The sequence below is a fragment of the Scyliorhinus torazame genome, chromosome 6 (genome assembly GCF_047496885.1).
Source record: "Scyliorhinus torazame isolate Kashiwa2021f chromosome 6, sScyTor2.1, whole genome shotgun sequence".
NCBI classification, from domain to species: domain Eukaryota; kingdom Metazoa; phylum Chordata; class Chondrichthyes; order Carcharhiniformes; family Scyliorhinidae; genus Scyliorhinus; species Scyliorhinus torazame.
Genome location: NC_092712.1, coordinates 20,289,072 through 20,313,300, shown reverse-complemented (window position 1 = coordinate 20,313,300; position 24,229 = coordinate 20,289,072). Strand labels below are relative to the sequence as shown.

At 49.2% G+C, this 24,229-nt stretch overlaps 1 protein-coding gene across 3 annotated transcripts in view; it reads right to left on the bottom strand.

The window, feature by feature from the left end:
- LOC140424704 (uncharacterized) overlaps positions 1 to 24,229 on the bottom strand; it is a 337,233-nt gene that overhangs the window by 143,856 nt on the left and 169,148 nt on the right. For all 3 annotated transcript variants that reach the window (XM_072508002.1, XM_072508001.1, XM_072508000.1), the window contains one exon: positions 5,337 to 5,474. In XM_072508002.1, the coding sequence (XP_072364103.1) occupies positions 5,337 to 5,474 (138 nt within the window). The remainder of the gene's footprint in view (positions 1 to 5,336; positions 5,475 to 24,229) is intronic.

Sequence of the window (24,229 nt, the reverse complement as noted above, 5' to 3'; positions counted from 1 at the left end):
CTCAACTTTCTTCATAGCTAGCACCCTCCGTACCAGGCAACATCCTGGTGAACCTCCTCTGCACCCTCTCTAAAGCATCCACGTCCTCCTGGTAGTGTGGCGACCAGAACTGCACGCAGTATTCCAAATGTGGCCGAACCAAAGTCCTATACAACTGTAACATGATCTGCCGACTCTTGTACTCAATACCCCCTCCGATGAAGGCAAGCATGCTGTATGCCTTCTTGACCACTCTATCGACCTGCGTTGCCACCTTCAGGGTACAATGGACCTGAACTCCCAGATCTCTCTGTACATCAATTTTCCCCAGGACTCTTCCATTGACCGTATAGTCCGCTCTTGAATTAGATCTTCCAAAATGCATCACCTCGCATTTGCCTGGATTGAACTCCATCTGCCATTTTTCTGCCCAACTCTCCAATCTATTTATATTTTGCTGTATTCTCTGACAGTCCTCCTCGCTACCTGCCTCCGCCAATCTTAGTATCATCTGCAAACTTGCTAATCAGACCACCTATACCTTTGTCCAGATCATTTATGTATAACACAAACAACAGTGGTCCCAGCTCGGATCCCTGTGGAACACCACTAGTCACCTTTCTCCATTTTGAGACACTGCCTTCCACCACTACTCTCCGTCTCTTGTTGCCCAACCAGTTCTTTATCCATCTAGCTAGTACACCCTGAACCCCATACGACTTCACTTTTCCCATCAATCTGCCATGGGAAACTTTATCAAATGCCTTACTGAAGTCCATGTATATGACATCTACAGCCTTTCCCTCATCAATTAACGTTGTCACTTCCTCAGAGAATTCTATTAGGTTGTAAGACATGACCTTCCCTGCACAAAACCATGCTGCCTATCCCTGATAAGTCTATTTTCTTCCAAATGTGAATAGATCCTATCCCTCAGTATCTTCTCCAACAGTTTGCCTACCACTGACGTCAAGCTCACAGGTCTATAATTCCCTGGATTATCCCTGCTACCCTTCTTAAACAAAGGGACAACATTGGCAATTCTCCAGTCCTCCGGGACCTCACCCGTGCTCAAGGATGCTGCAAAGATATCTGTTAAGGCCCCAGCTATTTCTTCCCTCGCTTCCCTCAGTAACCTGGGATGGATCCCATCCGGACCTGGGGACTTGTCAACCTTAATGCCTTTTAGAATACCCAAAACGTCCCCCTTCCTTATGCCGACTTGACTTAGAGTATTTAAACATCCATCCTTAGCCTCAACATCCGTCATGTCCCTCTCCTTGCTGAATACCGATGCAAAGTGCTCATTAAGAATCTCACCCATTTCCTCTGACTCCACGCATAAATTCCCTCTTTTGTCTTTGAGTGGGCCAATCCTTTCTCTAGTTACCCTCTTGCTCCTTATATACGAATAAAAGGCTTTGGGATTTTCCTTAACCCTGTTAGCCAAAGATATTTTGTGACCCCTTTTAGCCCTCTTTATTGCCGTTTGAGATTTATCCTACTTTCCCGATATTCCTCCAAAGCTTCATCAGTTTTAAGTCGCCTAGATCTTCTGTATGCTTCCTTTTTCATCTTAGCTAGTCTCACAATTCCACCCGCCATCCATGGTTCCCTAATCTTGCCATTTCTAACCCTCATTTTCACAGGGACATGTCTGTCCTGCACTCTAATCAACCTTTCCTTAAGAGACTCACACATTTCAAATGTGGATTTACCCTTGAAGAGCTGTTCCCAATCCACATTCCCTAGCTCCTGCTGAATTTTGTTATACTGGCCCTTTCCCCAATTTAGCACTCTTTCTTTAGGACCACTCTCGTCTTTGTCCATGAGTATTCTAAAACTTACAGAATTGTGATCGCTATTCCCAAAGTAATCACCGACTGAAACTTCAACCACCTGGCCGGGAACTTTCCCCAATACCAGGTCCAGTATGGCCCTTTCCCAAGTTGGACTATTTACATACTGCTCTAAAAATCTCTCCTGGATGCTCCTTACAAATTCTGTTCCATCTACGCCTCCAATACTACATGAGTCCCATTCAATGTTGGGGAAGTTAAAATCTCCCATCACGACCACCCTATTGCTCCTACATTTTTCTATAATCTGTCTACATATTTGTACCTCTACATCACGCTCACTTTTGGGAGGCCTGTAGTAAAGTCCCAACAATGTTACTGCACTCTTCCTATTTCTTAGCTCTACCCATATTGCCTCAGTGCTCGAATCCTCCATCATGCTCTCCTTAATCATAGCTGTGATATCATCTCTGACCAGTAATGCAACTCCTCCACCCCTTTTACCTCCCTCTCTATCCCTCCTGAAGCATCTATACCCTGGGATATTTAGTTACCAGTCTTGCCCTTTCCTCAACCGAGTCTCCGTGATACCAATAACATCATATTCCCAGGTACTAATCCAAGCCCTAAATTAATCTGCCTTACCTGCTACAGTTCTCGCATTGAAACAAATGCACCTTAGACGACCTGTCCCTTTGCGTTCATCATCTCTTCCCTGTCTACTCTTCCCTTTAGTCACATTCAGTTTATTGTCTAGTACCTTATTGGCTTTAGTTGCTGCCTCTTTACTGACCTCTAACTTCATAATCTGGTTCCCATCCCCCTGCCACATTAGTTTAAAACCTCCCCAACAGTGTTAGCAAAAGTACTCCCTCGGACATTGGTTCCAGTCCTGCCCAGGTGTAGACCATCCAATTTGTAATGGTCCCACCACCCCCAGAACCGGTTCCAATGTCCCACAAATCTGAACCCCTGCCTCCTCCACCATCTCTCAAGCCACGTATTCATTCTGACTATTCTTGAATTTCTACTCTGACTATCTCGTGGCACTGGTAGCAATCCTGACATTACTAGCTTTGAGGTCCTACTTTTTAACTTATCTCCTAACTCCCTAAATTCTGATTGTCGGACCTCATCCCGTTTTTTACCTATATTGTTGGTGCCTATATGCACCAACTGGCTGTTCACCCTCCCTCGTCAGTATGTCGTGCAGCCGATCTGAGACATCCCTGATCCGTGCACCCGGGAAGCAACATACCATTCGGAAGTCTCGTTTTTGACCACAGAAACGCCTGTCTATTCTCCTTACGATTGAATCCCCTATGACAATAGCCCTGCTAGTCTTTTTCCCGCCCTTCTATGCAGCATAGCCAGCCACGGTGCCATGAGCCTGGCTACTACTGCCTTCCGCTGGTGAGTCATCTCCCCCAACAGTATCCAAAACGGTATACCTGTTTTTCTGAAGGGAGATGACCGCAGGGGACACCTGCACTGCCTTCCTGCTCTTTCTCTGCCTTTTGGTCACCCATTTCCTGTCTCCCTCACCAACCCTAATCTGCGGTGTGACCAACTCACTGAACGTGCTATCCACGACCTCCTCAGCATCACGGATGCTCCAAAGTGAGTCCATCCGCAGCTCCAGAGGCGTCATGCGGTCTAACAGGAGCTGCAGCTGGACACACTTCCCGCACATGAAGGAGTCAGGGGCATCGGCCGCGTCCCTGAACTCCCACATTGAGCACGAGGAGCATAACACGGGTCGGGATCTCCTGCCATTTTTACACTTTACCTTAACTGATTACAAATATAATATCAAATAATGAGTAAGTGAAAGGAACAAGGATTTTACTTACCAATCACAGTACTTACCAACCCACGAAGAGTTAAATTACAGCCACTTACCTTCCCGACAGACCCCTGGCCACTGCTCCCACCGAAAATCTGAAGGCCGCTTCTCCTGCAAGGTAAGTTTTTAAAGGGTAAACTTACCTTCCTGACAGACCCCTGGCCACTGCTCCCGCCGAAAATCTGAAGCTATAACTTGCGGATAAAAGAAAAAGAAGAGAGAGCTTACCTGATGTTCACTCACCCTCTTAGGTTAGAGGAGGTGGAAGGGTGGGAGACACTACAAGAGTAGTGTCTCGGGTTTAGCAGCCGCCCAACTTAAATAGAGGTAAAAATCAAACACTTAAGCACCTACCTGAATCCCAAGCTGCACTCGCTGCGCTCCTGCTCCCTCTCTCTCTCCCGCTCCCGGAAATGAAGGCCGTTGGAACCTGGGGGCAAGTTTAAACACCTACCTGAATCCCAGGCTGCACTCGCTGCACTCCGGCTCCCTCTCTCTCTCCCGCAAATGAAGGCCGCTGGAACCTGGGGGCAAGTTTAAACACCTACCTGAATCCCAAGCTGCACTCGCTGCGCTCCGGCTCCCTCTCTCGCTCTGGGTGAAGAAATTTCTCCTCACCTCAGTCCTAAAAGATTTATCCCTTACCCTCAAACTAAAACCCCTAGTTCTGGACACCCCCACCACCTGGAACATTCTTTATCAATCTATCCTGTCTAATGCTGTTAGAATTTTGTAAGTTCCTATGAGAATCCTTTCATTCTTCTGAACGCCAATGAATATAATCCTAACCGATTTAGTATGACAGTCCCGCCACCCCGGGAATCAGCCTGGTAAACCTTCGCTGTACTCCCTCCACAGCAAGAACATCCTTCCGCAGATAAGGACACCAAAACTGCCCACAATACTCCAGGTGTGGCCTCACCAACGCCCTATACAATTGCAGTAAAATATCTCTATTGCTACTCAAATCCTCTCGCTGTGAAGGCCAACATACCATTTGCCTTCTTTACTGCCGGCTGTACCTGCGCACTTACTTTCAGCGACTGATGCACGAGGACACCAAGGTCTCGCTGAGTATCCGCCTCTCTCATTTTACACCCATTCAAATAATAATCTGCCTCCCTATTTTTGCTACCGAAGTGGATAACCTCACATTTATCCACATTATACTGCATCTGCCATGCATGTGCCCACTCACTCAGTCTGTCCAAATCCCGCTGAGGCATCTCTGCATCCTCCTCACAGCTCACCCTCAAATCCAACTTTGTGTCATCTGCAAATTTGGAGATCATGGCCGCGATCCTCCAGCCTTATTGCGCTCTCGCTCGAGCGGAACGAGGCCGATGAGTAGCAGGAGAGGCGAGAACCACACCAGGTGATCAAACAGTTTGTGATTCATCCGGCCCGCTCCCGGAGTCAAAATCGGGATCTCGTGGCGAGAAACCGATTATCATCACTTAAGCCCTATTTCCATATCATTAACAAGTGCCACCCCCATATCAATGGCCTCCCATCATTCAGTGGCCTCCCCAGCAAGTGGTCGCACTGACACCGATTAGTACTCCTTTTGAATAATAATAATCTTTATTAGTGTCACAAGTAGGCTTACAAAAGCATCAATTACTCACTAGATTAACTCTCTAATCACTATAATTAGGAAAGGATGCTGTTACATCGTGCCATTAAATAAATGATGCGGTTTTGGAACTTACTGCGGGCCCTCAATGGCTCTTGCAGACCAGACTCTGGCACGGGTTTATTCATTATTGGTCCGCGCAAACACGACAGATCCCATGGTTTAGGTGGTGGTGGTGTCCTGGCGAGAGGAAAAGAGGTGTAGGGTTCTATTTCTAACAAAAGAGAGAAGACAAACACACTTAGTTCAAAACCAAAATGTTAACAGGAAAATCTATCACTGTAAGTATTGATCAGCAACCCTTCAGTGAAAGCAGTACTATTAAAATTCACCACAGCCTATTCAGCCCAACCTAACTGTGATGGTGTTTCTGTTCCACGGGAACCTCCCCAACATTACTTCATCTAATTATTTTGAATATCCTGATTTCAAATACTTATTCAGTGTCCCACTTGCCACTCACTGCCCACACTGGGTCGGACAGCCCCGATTAATGAAGTGCTAATTCATTGTGGTTCTGCTGCGACAATGGGTCTGTGGAGTCACAGAATCGCAGAATTGTTACGGTGCAGAGGAAGCCATTTGTCCCATCATGTCTGCACCAGCTCTCCAAATGAGCATCATGATTTAGCGTCATTCTCCTGCCTTTTTCCCGTACCCCTGTGAAATGGGTGTCCAGCAATGAGACCTCTTAAAACTGAATAGCTAGGACAACACTAGAACAGTTCTAGATAGGTTAGTTAACTAAGGATTGAGATTAATCATAGAAAGTATACCCAGTAATCATTATTAACCATTAAACCTGTATTTTTAGGACATAGCAGAATAAGCATCTAAACTCTTGCTACAACCAGTGGCCACAATGCATGATGGCATTTCAGCTAGCTGACTTGCCCATGTTTTTGAGAAAAAGAGGATTGTGTGGTCAGCAAATAACATAGTTGCGGTGAACGTATTATGGTAACCATTCACCACTGTGCTACAATGTACAACGCTGTTGCCCATGTGGGCTCCACCTATGGACCATTGTACTGTACTACACTGATTGTATCATGTTGGTGCCCTTGTGGGCTCCGCCCGTGGCTCCGCCCCCTTGAGGGGAGGTATAAAGAGCAGCTGCCCTGTAGGCAGCCCCCATTGCAGAGCAGTCGCAGGCAGACACTGTTCTAGTTGATTAAAGCCACAGTTCATCTCTATTCTCTGTCTCGTGTGAATTGATGGTCGCATCAATTTAATCAACTACAACATCGCGATGGAAGCAGCCCTCAAACCTGACCGACTGGAGCTCAACCCACAGGCCGCGGAAGCCAAAGGGGTTTTTTCACACTGGCTCTGATGTTTCGAGGCCGCCTCCTCCTCGCCCTCCGTCACCGACGAACAGAAGCTGAGCCTCCTCCACGCCCGGGTGAGCCATCAAATCTCCGTACAACTCGAGGAATCGACTACATATGCAGATGCCCTTGCGATGCTGAAGTGCCTATACCTAAGGCCGGTGAACGAGGTTTACGCGCGGCATCTCCTCACCACTCGCCGCCCACGCCCCGGGGAATCACTGGAGGAGTACCTACGCGACCTCAAAGTCCTCGCGCGAAGCTGCAACTACCAGGCCGTCACAGCCTCCCAACACATGGAACTCACCGTCCGGGACGCCTACGTGGCTGGGGTCCGGTCCAACTACGTCCGTCAGCGCCTGCTCGAGAAGGCGCCCTCGACCTAGAAGGGACGGTATAACTAGCCACCTCCCTAGAAGTAGCGTTTCAAAGCCTCAACACTTTCCCATCCGACCACGCGACCCCCTTGTGGACTTCTGACCAGAGAGTACCCCAGGCCTGTGCCGCGCGGCTGCCCGCCCAACCCGGGGGCCTACCCTGCTATTTCTGCGGCCAGCACCAGCACCCCTGGCAGCGCTACCCGGCTCAGAACATGAACTGCAGCGACTGCGGCAAGAAAGGACACTATGCCAAAGTTTGCCTGGCCAGGTCCAAGTCCTCCAAATCACAGGCCCGACTCTCAGGCCCACAGACCCCGCAGTGTGGCTGCGTGCCTGCTGGCTCCGCCCCCTCCGGACGCATCACCCGCCTAGTGTTGTCTGTGGGGGCAGCCATCTTCGACACCGCACAATACGTGCGACTCATGGGGGCCGAAATCCTGGCCACCGTCTCCCACGCGGCCCACCATGTGCAACTCATGGGGGCCACCATCTTGGATGCCATCTTACTCGCTGCCTGACACGTGCGGCCGACAGGGGCCACCATCTTGGCCGCAATCTGCAACGCCGCCCGACCCGTGCGACCGACGGGGGTGGCCATCTTGCGACCACGCTACCACCTCTGACCACACCGGCTACCCGCAACTCGGCACGTTCACCCTCGACCAGTCACGCCCAAAGAACCTCTGGAACTCCATAATGACCGTCCGTGTCAATGGACACAAAACGCCTTGTCTGTTTGACTCCGGGAGCACGGAGAGCTTTGTTCAGCCAGACACGGTAAGGGGCAGTTCGCTCCAAAACACCCCTGCACTTCAAACAATCTCCCTCGCTTCCGGATCGCACTCAGTGCAGATCTGGGGGTACACCATCGCGAACCTTGCGATACAGGGCGACGAATACTCAAACTTTAAGCTATATGTACTCCCCGATCTCTGCGCTCCTCTTCTGTTGGGACTGGATTTCCAGTGTAACCTCAGGAGCCTAACCCTAACGTTTGGCGGGCCCCTATCCCCTCTCACCGTATGTAGCCTCGCGACCCTGAAGGTCGACTCTCCCCCGCTCTTCGCAAATCTCACCACCAACTGTAAACCCGTCGCCACCAGGAGCAGGCGGTACAGTATCCAGGACAGGACTTTTATCAAGTCCGAGGTCCAGCGTCTCTTGCGGGAAGGGATCATCGAGGCCAGTAATAGCCCCTGGAGAGCTCAGGTGGTGGTCGTCAGGACCGGGGGAAAAGAGCCGGATGGTTGTAGACTACAGCCAAACCATAAACCGGTACACGCACCTCGATGCGTACACCCTCCCCCGGATAGCGGACATGGTTAATCAGATCGCACACTACCGGGTGTTCTCCACAGTGGATCTGAAGTCCGCATACCACCAGCTCCCAATCCGTCCGGAGGACCGCCACTACACGGCCTTTGAGGCTGACGGCCAGCTCTTCCACTTCCTTGGGGTCCCCTTCAGCGTCACCAATGGGGTCTCGGTCTTCCAAAGATCAATGGACCGAATGGTGGACCAGTACGGGCTGCAGGTCACTTTTCCGTACCTGGACAATGTCATCATCTGCGGCCACAACCAGCAGGACCACGCGCCAACCTCCAGAAGTTTCTCCAAACCGCCCAAGCCCTCAACCTCACCTATAACAAGGAGAAATTTGTTTTCCGCACAACCAGACTAGCCATCCTCGGCTGTGTCGTGGAAAATGGAGTTCTGGGGCCCGACCCCGACCGCGACCGTATGCGTCCCCTCCTGCAACTCCCCCTTCCCCACTGCCCCAAGGCCCTGAAAAGGTGCCTCGGGCTCTTTTCCTATTACGCCCAGTGGGTCCCCAACTATGCGGACAAAGCCCACCCACTGTTCAAAGCTACCATCTTCTCACTGGCGGCTGAGGCCCGCCAGGCCTTCAGCCGCATCAAGGCAGATATCGGTAAAGCCGCGAGGTGCGCGGTGGAGACAAGTCCGTCCCCTTCCAGGTGGAGAGCGACGTGTCAGAGGACGCCCTCGCCGCTACCCTTAACCAGGCGGGCAGGCAAGTTGTAATATTCTCCCGTACCCTCAACGCCTCCGAAATTAGACATTCCTCAGTCAAAAAAGAAGCTCAAGCCATCGTGGAAGCTGTGCGGCACTGGAGGCACTACTTCGCTGGTAGGAGGTTAACCCTCGTCACTGACCAACGGTCGGTAGCCTTCATGTTCGACAATACACAGCGGGGCAAGAGCAAGAGCGATAAGATCTTGAGGTGGAGGATCGAACTCTCCACCTACAATTACGATATAGTGTATCGTCCTGGGAATCTCAACGAGCCCCCAGATGCCCTGTCCCGCGGCACATACGCCAGCGCGCAAGATGACCGACTCCAGGCCATCCACGGTGACCTCTGCCACCCAGGGGGTCACCCAGCTTCTCTACTACATCAAGGCCCGCAACCTGCCCTACTCCACCGAGGAGGTCAGGGCCATGACCAGGGACTGCCAAATCTGCGCTGAGTGTAAGCCGCACTTCTATCGACTGGATAAGGCCCACCTGGTGAAGGCATCCCGGCCCTTTGAACGCCTCAGTATCGACTTCAAAGGGCCTCTCCCCTCTACCAACCGCATCACGTATTTCCTCAGTTTCGTTGACGAGTTCTCCTGCTTCCCCTTTGCAATCCCTTGCCCCAACATGACCGCAGCTACCGCCATTAAGGCCCTACATAGCATCTTCACCTTGTTTGGTTTCCCCACTTACGTCCAGTGACCGGGGCTCCTCGTTTATGAGCAATGAACTGCGTCAGTACCTGCTCGGTAAGGGCATCGCCTCGAGCAGGACTACCAGTTACAACCCCCGGGAAACGGACAGGTGGAGAGGGAGAACGCGACTGTCTGGAAGGCCATCCCCCCGGCCTTACTGTCTAGGAATCTCCCAGTTCCCACTGGCAGGAGGTCCTCCCTGATGTGCTCCACTCCATTAGGCCCCTCCTTTGCACAGCCACGAACGAGACTCCTCATGACCGGCTGTTTGTTTACCCCAGGAAATCCACCTCCGGGGTCTCGCTTCCGTCCTGGCTGAAGACACCGGGGCCCGTCCTACTGCGCAAACGCAAGGAGCCATAAGTCTGACGCCCTGGTCGAGGGGGTCCAGCTCCTTTACGCCAACCCCCAGTACGCATACGTAGAGCACGCCGACGGCCAACAGGATACGGTCTCCCTCGGGGACCTGGCACCCACAGGATCCGCTACCATCACTCCAACCTACCCTCCCCCCCCCCCAACCTACACCGAACAGCGCCCCCGCCCCTACATGGCCTCCACACACCCCCAATAACCCCTACCCCCTTCGCCGACCTGCAGGAATGAAACTCCTGAAGACACGCTCCCGGAGTCCACACCTGTGCCCGCTTCGACGAGTTCACCACCCAGGCCCGCACTGCCGGGTTCGACACCCGTGCCCGCTGCAAAACCAGAGCTCCGGCGATCGCAGCGCATGATCAGGGCGCCGGACAGACTGAAACTGTGAGTCCCTCACCCCCGCCGGACTTAATTTTTTTACAGGGAGTGAATATGTGGTGAACGTATTATGGTAACCATTCACCACTGTGCTACGTTCTACCGCGCTGTTGCCCATGTGACTCCACCTATGGACCATTGTACTGTACTACACTGATTGTATCATGTTGGTGCCCTTGTGGGCTCCGCCCCTGGCTCTACCCCCTTGAGGGGAGGCATAAAGAGCAGCTGCCCTGTAGGCGCCTCTCATTGCAGAGCAGTCGCAGGCAGGCACTGTTCTAGTTGATTAAAGCCACAGTCTATCTCTATTCTCTGTCTCGTGTGAATTGATGGTCGCATCAATAGTCAACTCAGTAAACAGTTCTTATTGGTGCCCCCAATATCCTGTCTCAGACAATCTGGTGTAAAGAGGAAACCAGCTTTGGTATCCTGTCCTTGGATGAACAATGAGGTGGACAGGAACTGACAGCGATACGTAGGTTGGGAATGTCAGAAAAACAACTTTAGAATGGACACAAGATCCTCCTAAACACCAGGTGACAGGATGGGGTTAAATCATGAGCTGATCACAAGTCATCATTTTGCTTAATGTAAATTTTACTGGATAATATAGAAGTGACAGCTCCACGGGTTGGATCAAATCCTATAATTGGTGTGTTTTTACCAGTATTAGACAGATTGATCTTGGCATTTATCCAGATCTTTCTCTCATGTTCATGAACCAAGCTTGCAATAATAAAGCTGTCTTAACCAGGTTGATGTTGTTATGGAGTTCAACCAACCTCTCCCTTTAATGGATTTGTTGCTTTGTCTAGCACACGGCTTTTTCCCTAGGTGTGGGATTACAATTATGAACACGTGGGTTTTTAAACACAAAACACTGTTTATTCCATGAATTCAACTTAACATCTAATATAAACATTGGATCTCTTAACACCCCTTACTTCAAAGATAACTTGGATATTGAAACAGTAAATAATTCCTGAAAATGTTCCTTCAGACTTCCAAGAGACTTAACACCTTTAAACAAAGTCACATGGTTAAAGACTTCACTAGTATAAGTTTAAATCCCCCAAATGATCCAGAGATGGTCTTTTATGGCAGACATCACAGCTCACTGCAAACACAGGTACACAAGTTTTTAAAACTGAAACTATATTGAAAAATGGCTGACCTGACCTCAGCTCCACCCACTCTCTGACATCACTGTTTTCTTAAAGGTACATTGCTTAAACATCCATGTCTTAAAGGTACTCTCACATGACAACTCCCCTCAAGAAAAAAAAATAAACCATCAACTTCAAGATGGTTTCATTTTTCACTTTTGCACCATCCACTAAGAAATGCACACAGTAAATGTACATTTTCATTTACAGAAAACACACTCAAACATGTATAATAATATAGTCCATTTTTCTTCGTTCTTCTTCCTCCAACCGAAATCCTTCTCGATTGACAGTCTCTTTGAACAAAGCCTCTGCACGATCCATCCATTCCTCTACTCCTTGGCATTGCTCTTTAGAATCAGATACTTTAGTTCAATCTGACCCCAGAGTCCCTTGCAATTCTCCAATACAGGAACATTGACGATCACAGCTTTCAGGCAGTCAAATGCCTGTTGAAAGTCCGCTCTCCATTGACATTTTTTAGGTTTCTTTAGCAAGTCCATCAGTGGAGTAATCACGCCACAAAAACGTTGCACAGCTCTTCGATCAAATTCATTCATGCTAGGAGATTGCATTATTTCCCTTCATCTTGAGGGTATCGGAAACTCCGCAAGGAAAGTGATTCGAGCTTCTCCAAATTCACTTTCGGCTAGGTTCATCACCAAACCCGCCTTCCTGAAGTCGATTGAAGAACTCCATACGATGTTTTAAATGCTCTTTCCATGTCTGGAATTTGGAAATAAAAGCAGATTGTCCCACTTTCTCAATGCAATCCTTCAATGGTGGGACAGGATAAGAGTCCGTTCTTGTCACTGCATTCACCTTTCTATAGTCCACACACAACCTTTGGGTACTGTCTGGTTTAGGTACCATCACTATGGGTGAGCTCCATTGGCTGCAACCCACTTCAATTATGCCATACTCTCAATCTCTCTGTTAACCTGTGCCAATTTTAAAGGATTAAGTCTATATGGATGTTGTTTGATAGTAACAGCATTTCCAACATCTACATCAGATATAGCCATTTTAGCATTTTAGTACTTCCCAATTTGTCTCTACAAACTTGCCCATGTGATATCAATAACTCTTTCAGGTCAGTTCATTTTTCCTCTGGAAGATAACTTAACAATTCATCCCAATTTTTAAGAACATCCTCATTTTCCAATTTAATTTGAGGTATGTCAAATTCACATTCATCTGGATTTGGTTCGTCACTTTGAGTTAGAATCATCAGAACCTCCTTTTTCTCTCCTTCCCTTTCAAAGTACCTTTTAAGCATATTCACATGACACACTCAATGAGTCTTCCTTCTATCTGGTGTTTTTACCACATAATTCACCTTACTTAATTTCCTTACAATCTGATACGGTCCACAAAACCTAGCTTTTAAAGGCCCCCCTACCACTGGTAACAACACCCCACTGGAAAAACTGTGAACTTTGGATTTCTTGTCCGCTACACGTTTCATCACATTTTGTGAGACTTTCAACTGTTGTCTAGCCAATTCACCTGCTCTATTTTATCGTTCCCTAAAATTTGACACGTAATCCAATAGTGTAATTTCCGATTTCTCACCCACCAATTTTTCCTTAATCAATTTAAGTGGTCCTCTTACCTCATGACCAAAAATTAGTTCAAAAGGACTAAATTTGGTTGACTCATTAGGTGCATCCCTAATTGAAAACAACACAAATGGGATTCCTTTATCCCAATCCACTGGATAATCTTGACAATACGCCCTCAACATTGTCTTTAATATCTGATGCCACCTTTCAAACGCTCCCTGCGATTCTGGATGGTCCGCAGTTGATTTAAATTGTTTTATTCCTAAGCTATCCATAACTTCTTTGAATAACTTTGATGTGAAATTTGTTCCTTGATCCGATTGAATTTCTATGGGTAGTCCATATCTAGTAAAGAATTTAAAGTAACTCCTCCACAATCCTTTTAGCTGTGGCGGAAAGCGTCATAGATCGCAGTTATGTAAATGTGGTCACACCCAAGGTGCAGGCAGAGAAATGGGTGACCACCAGAAAGGGCAGGCAATCAGTGCAGGAATCCCCTGTGGTTGTCCCCCTCTCGAACAGGTATACTGTCGGGGGGGATAGCCTATCAGGGGAAAACAGCAGCAGCCAGAGCAGTGGCACCACGGCTGGCTCTGATGTTCAGAAGGGAGGGTCAAAGCGCAGAAGAGCAATAGTAATAGGGGACTCTATAGTCAGGGGCACAGATAGGCGCTTCTGTGGACGTGAAAGAGACTCCAGGATGGTATGTTGCCCCCCTGGTGCCAGGGTCCAGGATGTCTCCAAACGGGTAGAGGGCATCCTGAAGGGAGAGGGCAAACAGGCAGAGGTCGTTGTACATATTGGTACTAACGACATAGGCAGGAAGGGGCATGAGGTCCTGCAGCAGGAGTTCAGAGAGCTAGGCAGAAAGTTAAAAGACAGGACATCGAGGGTTGTAATCTCGGGATTACTCCCTGTGCCACGTGCCAGTGAGGCTAGAAATAGGAAGATAGAGCAGCTAAACACGTGGCTAAACAGCTGGTGTAGGAGGGAGGGTTTCCGTTATCTGGATCACTGGGAGCTCTTCCGGGGCAGGTCTGACCTATATAAGAAGGACGGGTTGCATCTAAACCGGAGAGGCATAAATATCCTGGCCGCGAGGTTTGCTAGTGTCACACGGGAGGGTTTAAACTAGTTTGGCAGGGGGGTGGGCACGGGAGCAATAGGTCAGAAGGTGAGAGCATTGAGGGAGAACTAGGGAATAGGGACAGTGGGGCTCTGAGGCAGAGCAGACAGGGAGAAGTTGCTGAACACAGCGGGTCTGGTGGCCTGAAGTGCATATGTTTTAATGCAAGACGTATTACAGGTAAGGCAGATGAACTTAGAGCTTGGATTAGTACTTGGAACTATGATGTTGTTGCCATTACAGAGACCTGGTTGAGGGAAGGGCAGGATTGGCAGCTAAACGTTCCAGGATTTAGATGTTTCAGGCGGGATAGAGGGGGATGTAAAAGGGAAGGCGGAGTTGCGCTACTGGTTAGGGAGAATATCACAGCTGTACTGCGGGAGGACACCTCAGAGGGCAGTGAGGCTATATGGGTAGAGATCAGGAATAAGGGGTGCAGTCACAATGTTGGGGTTTTACTTCAGGCCTCCCAACAGCCAGCGGGAGATAGAGGAGCAGATAGGTAGACAGATTTTGGAAAAGAGTAAAAACAACAGGGTTGTGGTGATGGGAGACTTCAACTTCCCCAATATTGACTGGGACTCACTTAGTGCCAGGGGCTTAGACGGGGCGGAGTTTGTAAGGAGCATCCAGGAGGGCTTCTTAAAACAATATGTAGACAGTCCAACTAGGGAAGGGGCGGTACTGGACCTGGTATTGGGGAATGAGCCCAGCCAGGTGGTAGATGTTTCAGTAGGGGAGCATTTCGGTAACAGTGACCACAATTCAGTAAGTTTTAAAGTACTGGTGGACGAGGATAAGAGTGGTCCTAGGATGAATGTGCTAAATTAGAGGAAGGCTAATTATAACAATATTAGGCGGGAACTGAAGAACATAGATTGGGGGCGGATGTTTGAGGGCAAATCAACATCTGACATGTGGGAGGCTTTCAAGTGGCAGTTGAAAGGAATTCGGGACCGGCATATTCCTGTGAGGAAGAAGGATAAATACAGCAGTTTTCAGGAACCTTGGATAACGAGAGATATTGTAGGCCTCGTCAAAAAGAAAAAGGAGGCATTTGTCAGGGCTAAAAGGCTGGGAACAGACGAAGCCAGTGGGGAATATAAGGAAAGTAGGAAGGAACTTAAGCAAGGAGTCAGGAGGGCAAGAAGGGGTCACAAAAAGTCATTGGCAAATAGGGTTAAGGAAAATCCCAAGGCTTTTTACACATACATAAAAAGCAAGAGGGTAGCCAGGGAAAGGGTTGGCCCACTGAAGGATAGGCAAGGGAATCTATGTGTGGAGCCAGAGGAAATGGACGAGGTACTAAATGAATACTTTGCATCAGTATTCACCAAAGAGAAGAAATTGGTAGATGTAGAGTCTGGAGAAGGGTGTGTAGATAGCCTGGGTCACATTGAGATCCAAAAAGACGAGGTGTTGGGTGTCTTAAAAAATATTAAGGTAGTTAAGTCCCCAGGGCCTGATGGGATCTACCCCAGAATACTGAAGGAGGCTGGAGAGGAAATTGCTGAGGCCTTGACAGAAATCTTTGGATCCTCACTGTCTTCAGGTGATGTCCCGGAGGACTGGAGAATAGCCAATGTTGTTCCTCTGTTTAAGAAGGGTAGCAAGGATAATCCAGGGAACTACAGGCCGGTGAGCCTTACTTCAGTGGTAGGGAAATTACTGGAGAGAATTCTTCGAGACAGGATCTACTCCCATTTGGAAGCAAATGGACATATTAGTGAGAGACAGCATGGTTTTGTGAACGGGAGGTCGTGTCTCATTAACATGATAGAATTTTTCGAGATGATTGATGCAGGTAGGGCAGTGGATGTTGTCTATATGGACTTCAGTAAGGCCTTTGACAAGGTCCCTCATGGTAGACTAGTACAAAAGGTGAAGTCACACGGGATCAGGGGTGAGCTGGCAAGGTGGATACAGAACTGGCTAGGTCATAGAAGGCAGAGAGTAGCAATGGAAGGATGCTTTTCTAATTGGAGGGCTGTGACCAGTGGTGTTCCACAGGGATCAGTGCTGGGACCTTTGCTCTTTGTAGTATATATAAATGATTTGGAAGAAAATGTAACTGGTCTGATTAGTAAGTTTGCAGACAACACAAAGGTTGGTGGAATTGCGGATAGCAATGAGGACTGTCAGAGAATACAGCAGGATTTAGATTGTTTGGAGACTTGGGCGGAGAGATGGCAGATGGAGTTTAATCCGGATAAATGTGAGGTAGTGCATTTTGGAAGGTCTAATGCAGGTAGGGAATATACAGTGAATGGTAGAACTCTCAAGAGTATTGAAAGTCAAAGAGATCTAGGAGTACAGGTCCACAGGTCACTGAAAGGGGCAACACAGGTGGAGAAGGTAGTCAAGAAGGCATACGGCATGCTTGCCTTCATTGGCCGGGGCATTGAGTATAACAATTGGCAAGTCATGTTGCAGCTGTATAGAACCTTAGTTAGGCCACACTTGGAGTATAGTGTTCAATTCTGGTCGCCACATTACCAGAAGGATGTGGAGGCTTTAGAGAGGGTGCAGAAGAGTTTTACCAGAATGTTGCCTGGTATGGAGGGCATTAGCTATGAGGAGCGGTTGAATAAACTCGGTTTGTTCTCACTGGAACGAAGGAGATTGAGGGGCGACCTGATAGAGGTCTACAAAATTTTGAGGGGCATAGACAGAGTGGATAGTCAGAGGCTTTTCCCCGGGGTAGAGGGTAGATGTACGAGGCAAGTTTTTTACGCAGAGGGTAGTGGGTGCCTGGAACTCGCTACCGGAGGAGAGTGTGGAAGCAGGGACGATAGTGACATTTAAGGGGCATCTTGACAAATACATGAATAGGATGGGAATAGAGGGATACGGACCCAGGAAGTGTAGAAGATTGTAGTTTAGTCGGGCAGCATGGTCGGCACGGGCTTGGAGGGCCGAAGGGCCTGTTCCTGTGCTGTACATTTCTTTGTTCTTTGTTTGTTCTTTGTATTACGGACTGGAATGGCCTCTGGAAACCTAGTAGACACATCCATTATAGTCAAAAGATATTGATTCCCACTTTTTGTCTTAGAAAGTGGTCCTACACAATCAATTATGACACTTGTAAAAGGTTCCTCAAATGCTGGAATGGGTTTTTAGGGTGCTGGTTTTATCACTGCTTGAGGTTTCCCTATCACTTGACATGTGTGACATGATTGACAAAATTTAACTACATCTTTATGTAGTCCAGGCCAATAAAAATGTTTTTGGATTTTAGCTTGCGTTTTCCTTATTCCCAAATGACCTCAAGGCAGCTCATGCGCAACTTGCAAAACCTTCTTTCTATACCCTACCGGCAATACTATTTGATGAACTTCTGCCCACTTTTCATCCGCCTGCATATGTACAGGTCTCCATTTTCTCATCAAGACATAATTTTTACGGTAATAACACTCTGGTATACTCTCAGACTCCTCTTCCGTATATGCTTTCTGATATATCCGTTTTATTTCTACATCTTTCTGTTGTAACTCCGCCAATTTTCCTGAACTAAAAATATCCGCCTCATCCTCCACCTATTCTTGTTCTTTTTCAGCCATCTGATGAAAATTTGTTTCTGATAATTGCACTTCAACTTCATCTTCACTCTTTCGATTCCTCCACTTGTCTTAACCGGTGACTTTGCGACCTTGTTACTACACAATCCGGAAAAATCCCAGGATATTCGTCCTTCAACACTTCAGTTGACTGATTTTCCACTCCTTATCAACCACAGTAGGCATCACTCCCACCTGCGATCCAGCTATATCATGACCCAAGATAAACTGTATTCCTGGACAAGATAGTTTATCTATTACTCCTACTACCACTTCACTACTCTTCACTGGACTTTCTAACCTTACCTTATATAATGGAACGCTACTCCTCTCATCCTGAATTCCACATATCACCACCTTTTCTGGCAACATTCTTCCCAAACTACATAATTCCTCATCTCTTACCATTAAAGATTGACTAGCCCCTGTCTCTCTTAAAATTGTGACTTCTTTACCTGCTCCTCCTGATACACATGAGTAAACTTTACCCACACAAGTAAATTACTTAAAGACATCTGGCACCTTCTTAACAATTACTTCTTAAACAGGCTGTACAAATGTTTGCACCTCCTTCACTTCCCTTGAGCTTTGCTTTACCACTCTAACAAACCCCAGTCTTATCTGAAACTTTTCATTTCTTTTCCACTCTCCTAGATTTCTTTTTAAATCTGAGGTACACTCTCTTTATTGTCTCCCATCTGGGGCGGGGTTCTCCGATATCGGCGCGATGTCCGCCAACCGGCGCCAAAAACGCCGCGAATCAGTCCAGCATCGCGCCGCACCAAAGGTGCGGAGGTCTCCACATCTTGAGCGGCCGAGCCCTCACCTTGAGGGGCTAGGCCTGCGCCGGACTGATTTCTGCCCCGCCAGCTGGCGGGAAAAGCCTTTGGTGCCCCGCCAGCTTGCGCGGAAATGACTATGCCGGGCGGCACATGCGCAGGTGCGTCAGCGGCCACTCACGTCATCCCCGCGCATGCGCAGTGGAGAGTGTCTCTTCCGCCTCCGCCATGGTGGAGACCATGGTGAAGGCGGAAGGAAAAGAGTGCCCCCACGGCACAGGCCCGCCCGCGGATCGGTGGGCCCCGATCGCGGGCCAGGCCACCGTGGGGGCACTCCCCGGGGCAAGACCTCCCCACGCCCCCCTCAGGACCCCGGAGCCCACCGGCTGGCGTGGGTTGACAGCGGCGGGACTTCGGCCCATCGCGCGCCGGAGAATCGCCGGGGGGGGGGCCCGCCAACCGGCGCGGTGCGATTCCCACCCCCGCCGAATATCCGGTGCCGGGATTCCGGCGGGGGCGGGATTCACGCCAGCCCCCGGCGATTCTCCGACCCGGCGGGGGGTCGGAGAATCCCGCCGCAGATCACCTTTACCTCTACCACTTGAGCATTTCTCATGACCCCAGTTTCGATCCCTCACCGGCTGAAACTGATGTTGGAAACCAATCTTTGATTTATGAACTAATCAATAATCATCTGCCATTTCTGCTGCTAATCTCACAGTTTTAACCCACTCTTCTTCCACATGAGTTCTCACTACATCAGGAATTTAATTTTTAAACTCCTCCAAAGGTATAATTTCTCTGAGAGCTTCATACGTTTGGTCTATTTTCAAAGCCCTTATCCACCTATCAAAATTACTCTGTTTGAGCCTTTCAAACTCCATGTATGTTTGACCAAATTCTTTCCTTAAATTTCTAAACCTTTGTCTGTAAGCTTCAGGCACTAGCTCATATGCACTTAAGATGGATTTCTTCACCTCCTCATACGTTCCAGATACCTCCTCCGGTAGTGATGCAAACACTTCACAAGCTCTACCTATCAGCTTTGTTTGAATCAGTAACACCCATATGTCCTGTGGCCATTTCATTTGTTTAGTTACCTTCTCAAATGAAATGAAAAAGGCTTCTACTTCTTTCTCGTCAAACCTTGGCAATACTTGGACATATTTAAATCGATTCCCACGAAGCCTTCGACCATGACGCTCTTTCTCACTATCCTCATCACTATCATCCAACTGTACATTTCCCTTTACGTCTGCCCAACTGATTTTCATGTTTCATGGCCATTTTCTGAAGTTCAAACTCCCTTTCTTTATCTTTTTCCCTGATCTGTATCTCCCTTTCTTTTTCTTTTTGTTCTGCTAGGGCTATTCTTTCTTTTCTCCTTTCTTCTCTCCCCTTTTCTTTTTCCTCTCTCTCTTTCTCTTTCTTTTTCCTCTCTCTTTCTCTTTCTTTTTCCTCTCTCTCACTCTCGTATGCCAGCCACCTTAATTCTTTCTCATGTTCCATTTGTTTAAATTGCAACTGAATTTTTGCCATTTCCAATGAGTCAAACTCTATCTCAGGCAACTTTAAATGCTTAACCACCGCCATAATCACCTCATCTTTTCACATTTCGTCAGGTAATGTTAACTGCAATGTTCTTGCCAAATCTAACATTGGATCCCCTAACACCCCTTACTTCCAAGATAATTCAGAAAATATTGCAACAGAAAATAATTCCATAAAATGTTCCTTCAAACTTCCAAGAGACTTAACACCTTTGCACAAAGTCACATCAGGTTAAAGGCTTCACTATTATAAGTTTAAATCACACAAATGATCCAGAGATGGTATTTTATGGCAGAGATCCAGCTCACTGCAAACACAGACACACACAAGCTGTTTTCAAAACTGAAACTAAACTGAAAAATGGCTGACCTGACCTCAGCTCCACCCACTCTCTGGCATCACTGTTTTCTTAAAGATACATTGCTTAAACATCCATGTCTTAAAGGTACTCTCACTTGACAATGTGAAGACTTGAGGGAGGCACCCGACATAAAAGCTGGCTCAATACTCAGGCCTTGGAATAGCTGCTACATATTTACCCTGATTGCAGCGATTCCAAGGCCTCTGTATTGAGCCAGTTTTTACATGGGGTACCTCCTTCTTAGTTATGGCTCATCTTAATACACAGTTCTGCAGGCACACATCGGCTACTTTGTGGGCTTTTGAGGACTCTAATGCCAAACCTTGTACAGTGAAGTCCGATTCAATAAAATTCTGTTAATCGTGCATTAAACCCATGTGCTTCTGCAACCCAGTTCTTTTGAACTGTTCGTCTATATCAATGTCAATTGTTTACAAAAAGATACTTGGCAACAAGGAATGGATTAGAAGAAAGAAAAATAATTATTTTAAAGAAAAAAGTGCTGTCAGAGTGGAGCAGCTTCAACGGTCATTAGATCCAAGCAGATGAAAAGAAGGTCAGAAATTGCTGCCATCAGAACCGGTAAAGAAAAGGATCAAAATTTCAAAGGAAGAGTTCGTACCGACTTAAAACCGGCAATCTGAGGAGTCAGGCTGTGGGGCTTGCCAAGTGAGTACAGTAAGACAAGGAAGAAGAGCAAGGCAGAGAACAAAGGATTATCATCACTTCCATGCAAGTTGAAGCTGTTACAAATTGCCAATCCATCTTGAATGGACTAGACGACTGAATTGAGTGAAGGGGAGAAGGCGTTCAGGAGAAGCTCCCGCCGCTCCGCGATATCGTGATCTTTTTCGGGGAGTTCCCCGCTGATGTTTTGAAAAAAATAAACCTCTCCGGGGTCGGCCCTGTCTCCCTCGCCCTGTGATAGCGTCAAAGCTCCGTTTCACGGAGCCAGAGGGTTGAAAGGGCGGGAGGGGAGAGACTGGTCCCGGTGGGCTCGGCGGAGCGGCTGCACGTGGAGGAGGAGCGGGGGTCGCAACTTTGTTCCCTAAGGAACACCCTGGACTTCTGGTTGCGGCTACGCAGAGCTAAGTCGCACGTTCGGCAGCTCCCGCTTGGAACGGACTTTTGGGCTCTTTTCAGGGCCCCCAACGGCATTTTCTTTTACATTTCCCGGTGTGGGAAGAAGACTGCAACATTCCCCCGACAGTGTATGGCTTGGACCAGGAGCGGGGCGACTAAAAAAGTGGTGGTGAACCCAAAGAAAGTGCAAGGGAAGAAGAGCAAGATGGCGGCGGACGGGGACCAGGCAGCATGGATGCAGTCGGCACAGGAGCAGCAGGAGGTTATCCAGCATTGCTTCAGGGAGCTCAAAGCGGACCTGCTGGAGCCGATGAAGGCTTCTATTGATACGATGAAGGCTTCTATTGATAAGCTGCTGGAGACCTAGACGGCCCAGGGGGTGGCGATCCGCGAGGTCCGACAAAAGATCTCTGATAACGAGGATGAGATCTTGGGCCTAGCAGTAAAGGTGGAGGCGCATGAGGCGCTCCACAAGAAATGGCAGGAACGGTTCGAGGAGATGGACAATCGGTCGAGGCGGAAGAATCTGCGGATTCTGGGCCTCCCGGAGGGGCTGGAGGGGCCGGACGTGGGGGCCTATGTGGTCACCATGTTAAACTCGCTGATGGGTGCGGGGTCCTTCCAGGGGCCCCTGGAGCTGGAAGGGGCCCATAGAGTGCTGGCGAGGAGGCCCAAGGCTAACGAGCCGCCGCGGGCGGTGCTGCGGTTTCATCGGTTCGCTGATCTGGAGTGCGTACTCAGGTGGGCCAAGAAAGAGAGGAGCAGCAGGTGGGAGAATGCGGAGGTTCGAATATATCATGACTGGAGCGCGGAGGTGGCGAAGAAGAGGGCCGGGTACAACCGGGCGAAGGCGGTGCTGCACAGGAAGGGGGTGAAGTTTGGCATGCTGCAGCCGGCGCGACTGTGGGTCACCTACGAGGACCGGAACCATTATTTTGAGTCCCCGGAGGAGGCGTGGGCCTTTGTTCAGGTCGAGAAGCTGGACACAAACTGAGGGTCGGGATGGGGGGTCGGGCGTAGGGATGGTCGGGATTGTGGTTGCTGTGTTAAACTTTGAGGGGGTGTTCTTTGTTCTTGTTTCTTTTTGATTCGGTGTGGGTGGGTAGGGTGGGTTGGGCACTGTTTTGGTTGTGTCTGTCGGGTGGGCTCTTGGAGGGGGCAAGTAAACGGAGTTGCTGCTGGTGTGGTCAAGGGGGAGCTGGAGCGAGTAGACGGGGTTGGGAAGGGGGTCTGCCACCGTGGGGAATGGGCCGGCCGTGGGGTGCAGGCGCGTGGCTGGCTGAGGAGGGGTTATGGCTAGTCGGCGGGGGAGGGGGGCGGGTAGCCCCCTGATTCGGCTGATAACCTGGAACGTAAGGGGACTGAACGGGCCGGTTAAGCGGGCCCGGGTGTTCGCACACTTGAAGGGGCTGAAGGCGGATGTGGTCATGCTCCAGGAGACACACCTGAAGGTGGCAGACCAGGTAAGATTGAGGAAGGGGTGGGTAGGTCAGGTGTTTCATTCGGGGCTGGATGCCAAAAATCGGGGTGTGGCGATCTTGGTGGGAACGAGGGTGTCGTTCGAGGCGTCGAGCATTGTGACAGACAATGGCGGCAGGTACGTAATGGTAAGTGGTAAGCTGCAAGGAGAGAGGGTGGAACTGGTCAACATGTACGCCCAAAACTGGGACGATGTAGGTTTTATGCGGCGCATGTTGGGTCGGATCCCGGACTTGGAAGTGGGGGGCCTGATAATGGGGGGACGACTTTAACACGGTGTTAGATCCGGCACTGGACCGCTCCAGGTCTAGGACGTTTAGGAGGCCAGCGGTGGCTAAAGTGCTGAGGGGGTTTATGGACCAGATGGGAGGGGTGGACCCTTGGAGATTTGCAAGGCCGGGGGCTAGGGAATTTTCATTCTTCTCGCACGTTCATAAGGCCTATTCCCAGATCGACTTTTTTGTTATGAGCAGGGCGCTGATAGCAAGAGTAGAGGATACCGAGTACTTGGCGATAGCCATTTCGGATCACGCCACGCATTGGGTAGACCTAGAGCTGGGGCAGGAGAGGGACCAGTGCCTGTTGTGGCGCTTGGAGGTGGGGCTGTTGGCGGACGAGGAGGTGAGCGAGCGGGTCCGAGGAAGCATAGAGAGATACTTGGAGGCCAACGATAACGGAGAGGTCCGAGTGGGGATGGTCTGGGAGGCGCCGAAGGTGGTGGTTAGGGGAGAGCTGATCTCCATTAGGGCCCACAAGGAGAGGAGAGAGCAGAGGGAGAGGGAGAGGCTGGTGGGGGAGATGGTGAGGGTAGACAGGAGGTACGCGGAGGTGCCGGAGGAGGGACTGTTGAGGGAGAGGCGTAGCCTCCAGGCCGAATTCGACCTGTTGACCACCAGGAAGGCAGAGGCGCAGTGGAGGAAGGCCCAGGGGGCAGTTTATGAATATGGGAAAAGGCAAGCCGGATGCTGGTGCACCAGCTTTGGAAGCGGGACGCAGCTAGGGAGATCGGGGGAGTTAAGGATAGGGGAGGAAGTGTGGTGCGGAGTGGGGTCGGCATCAATGGGGCCTTCAGGGACTTTTATGAGCAACTGTATTGGTCCGAG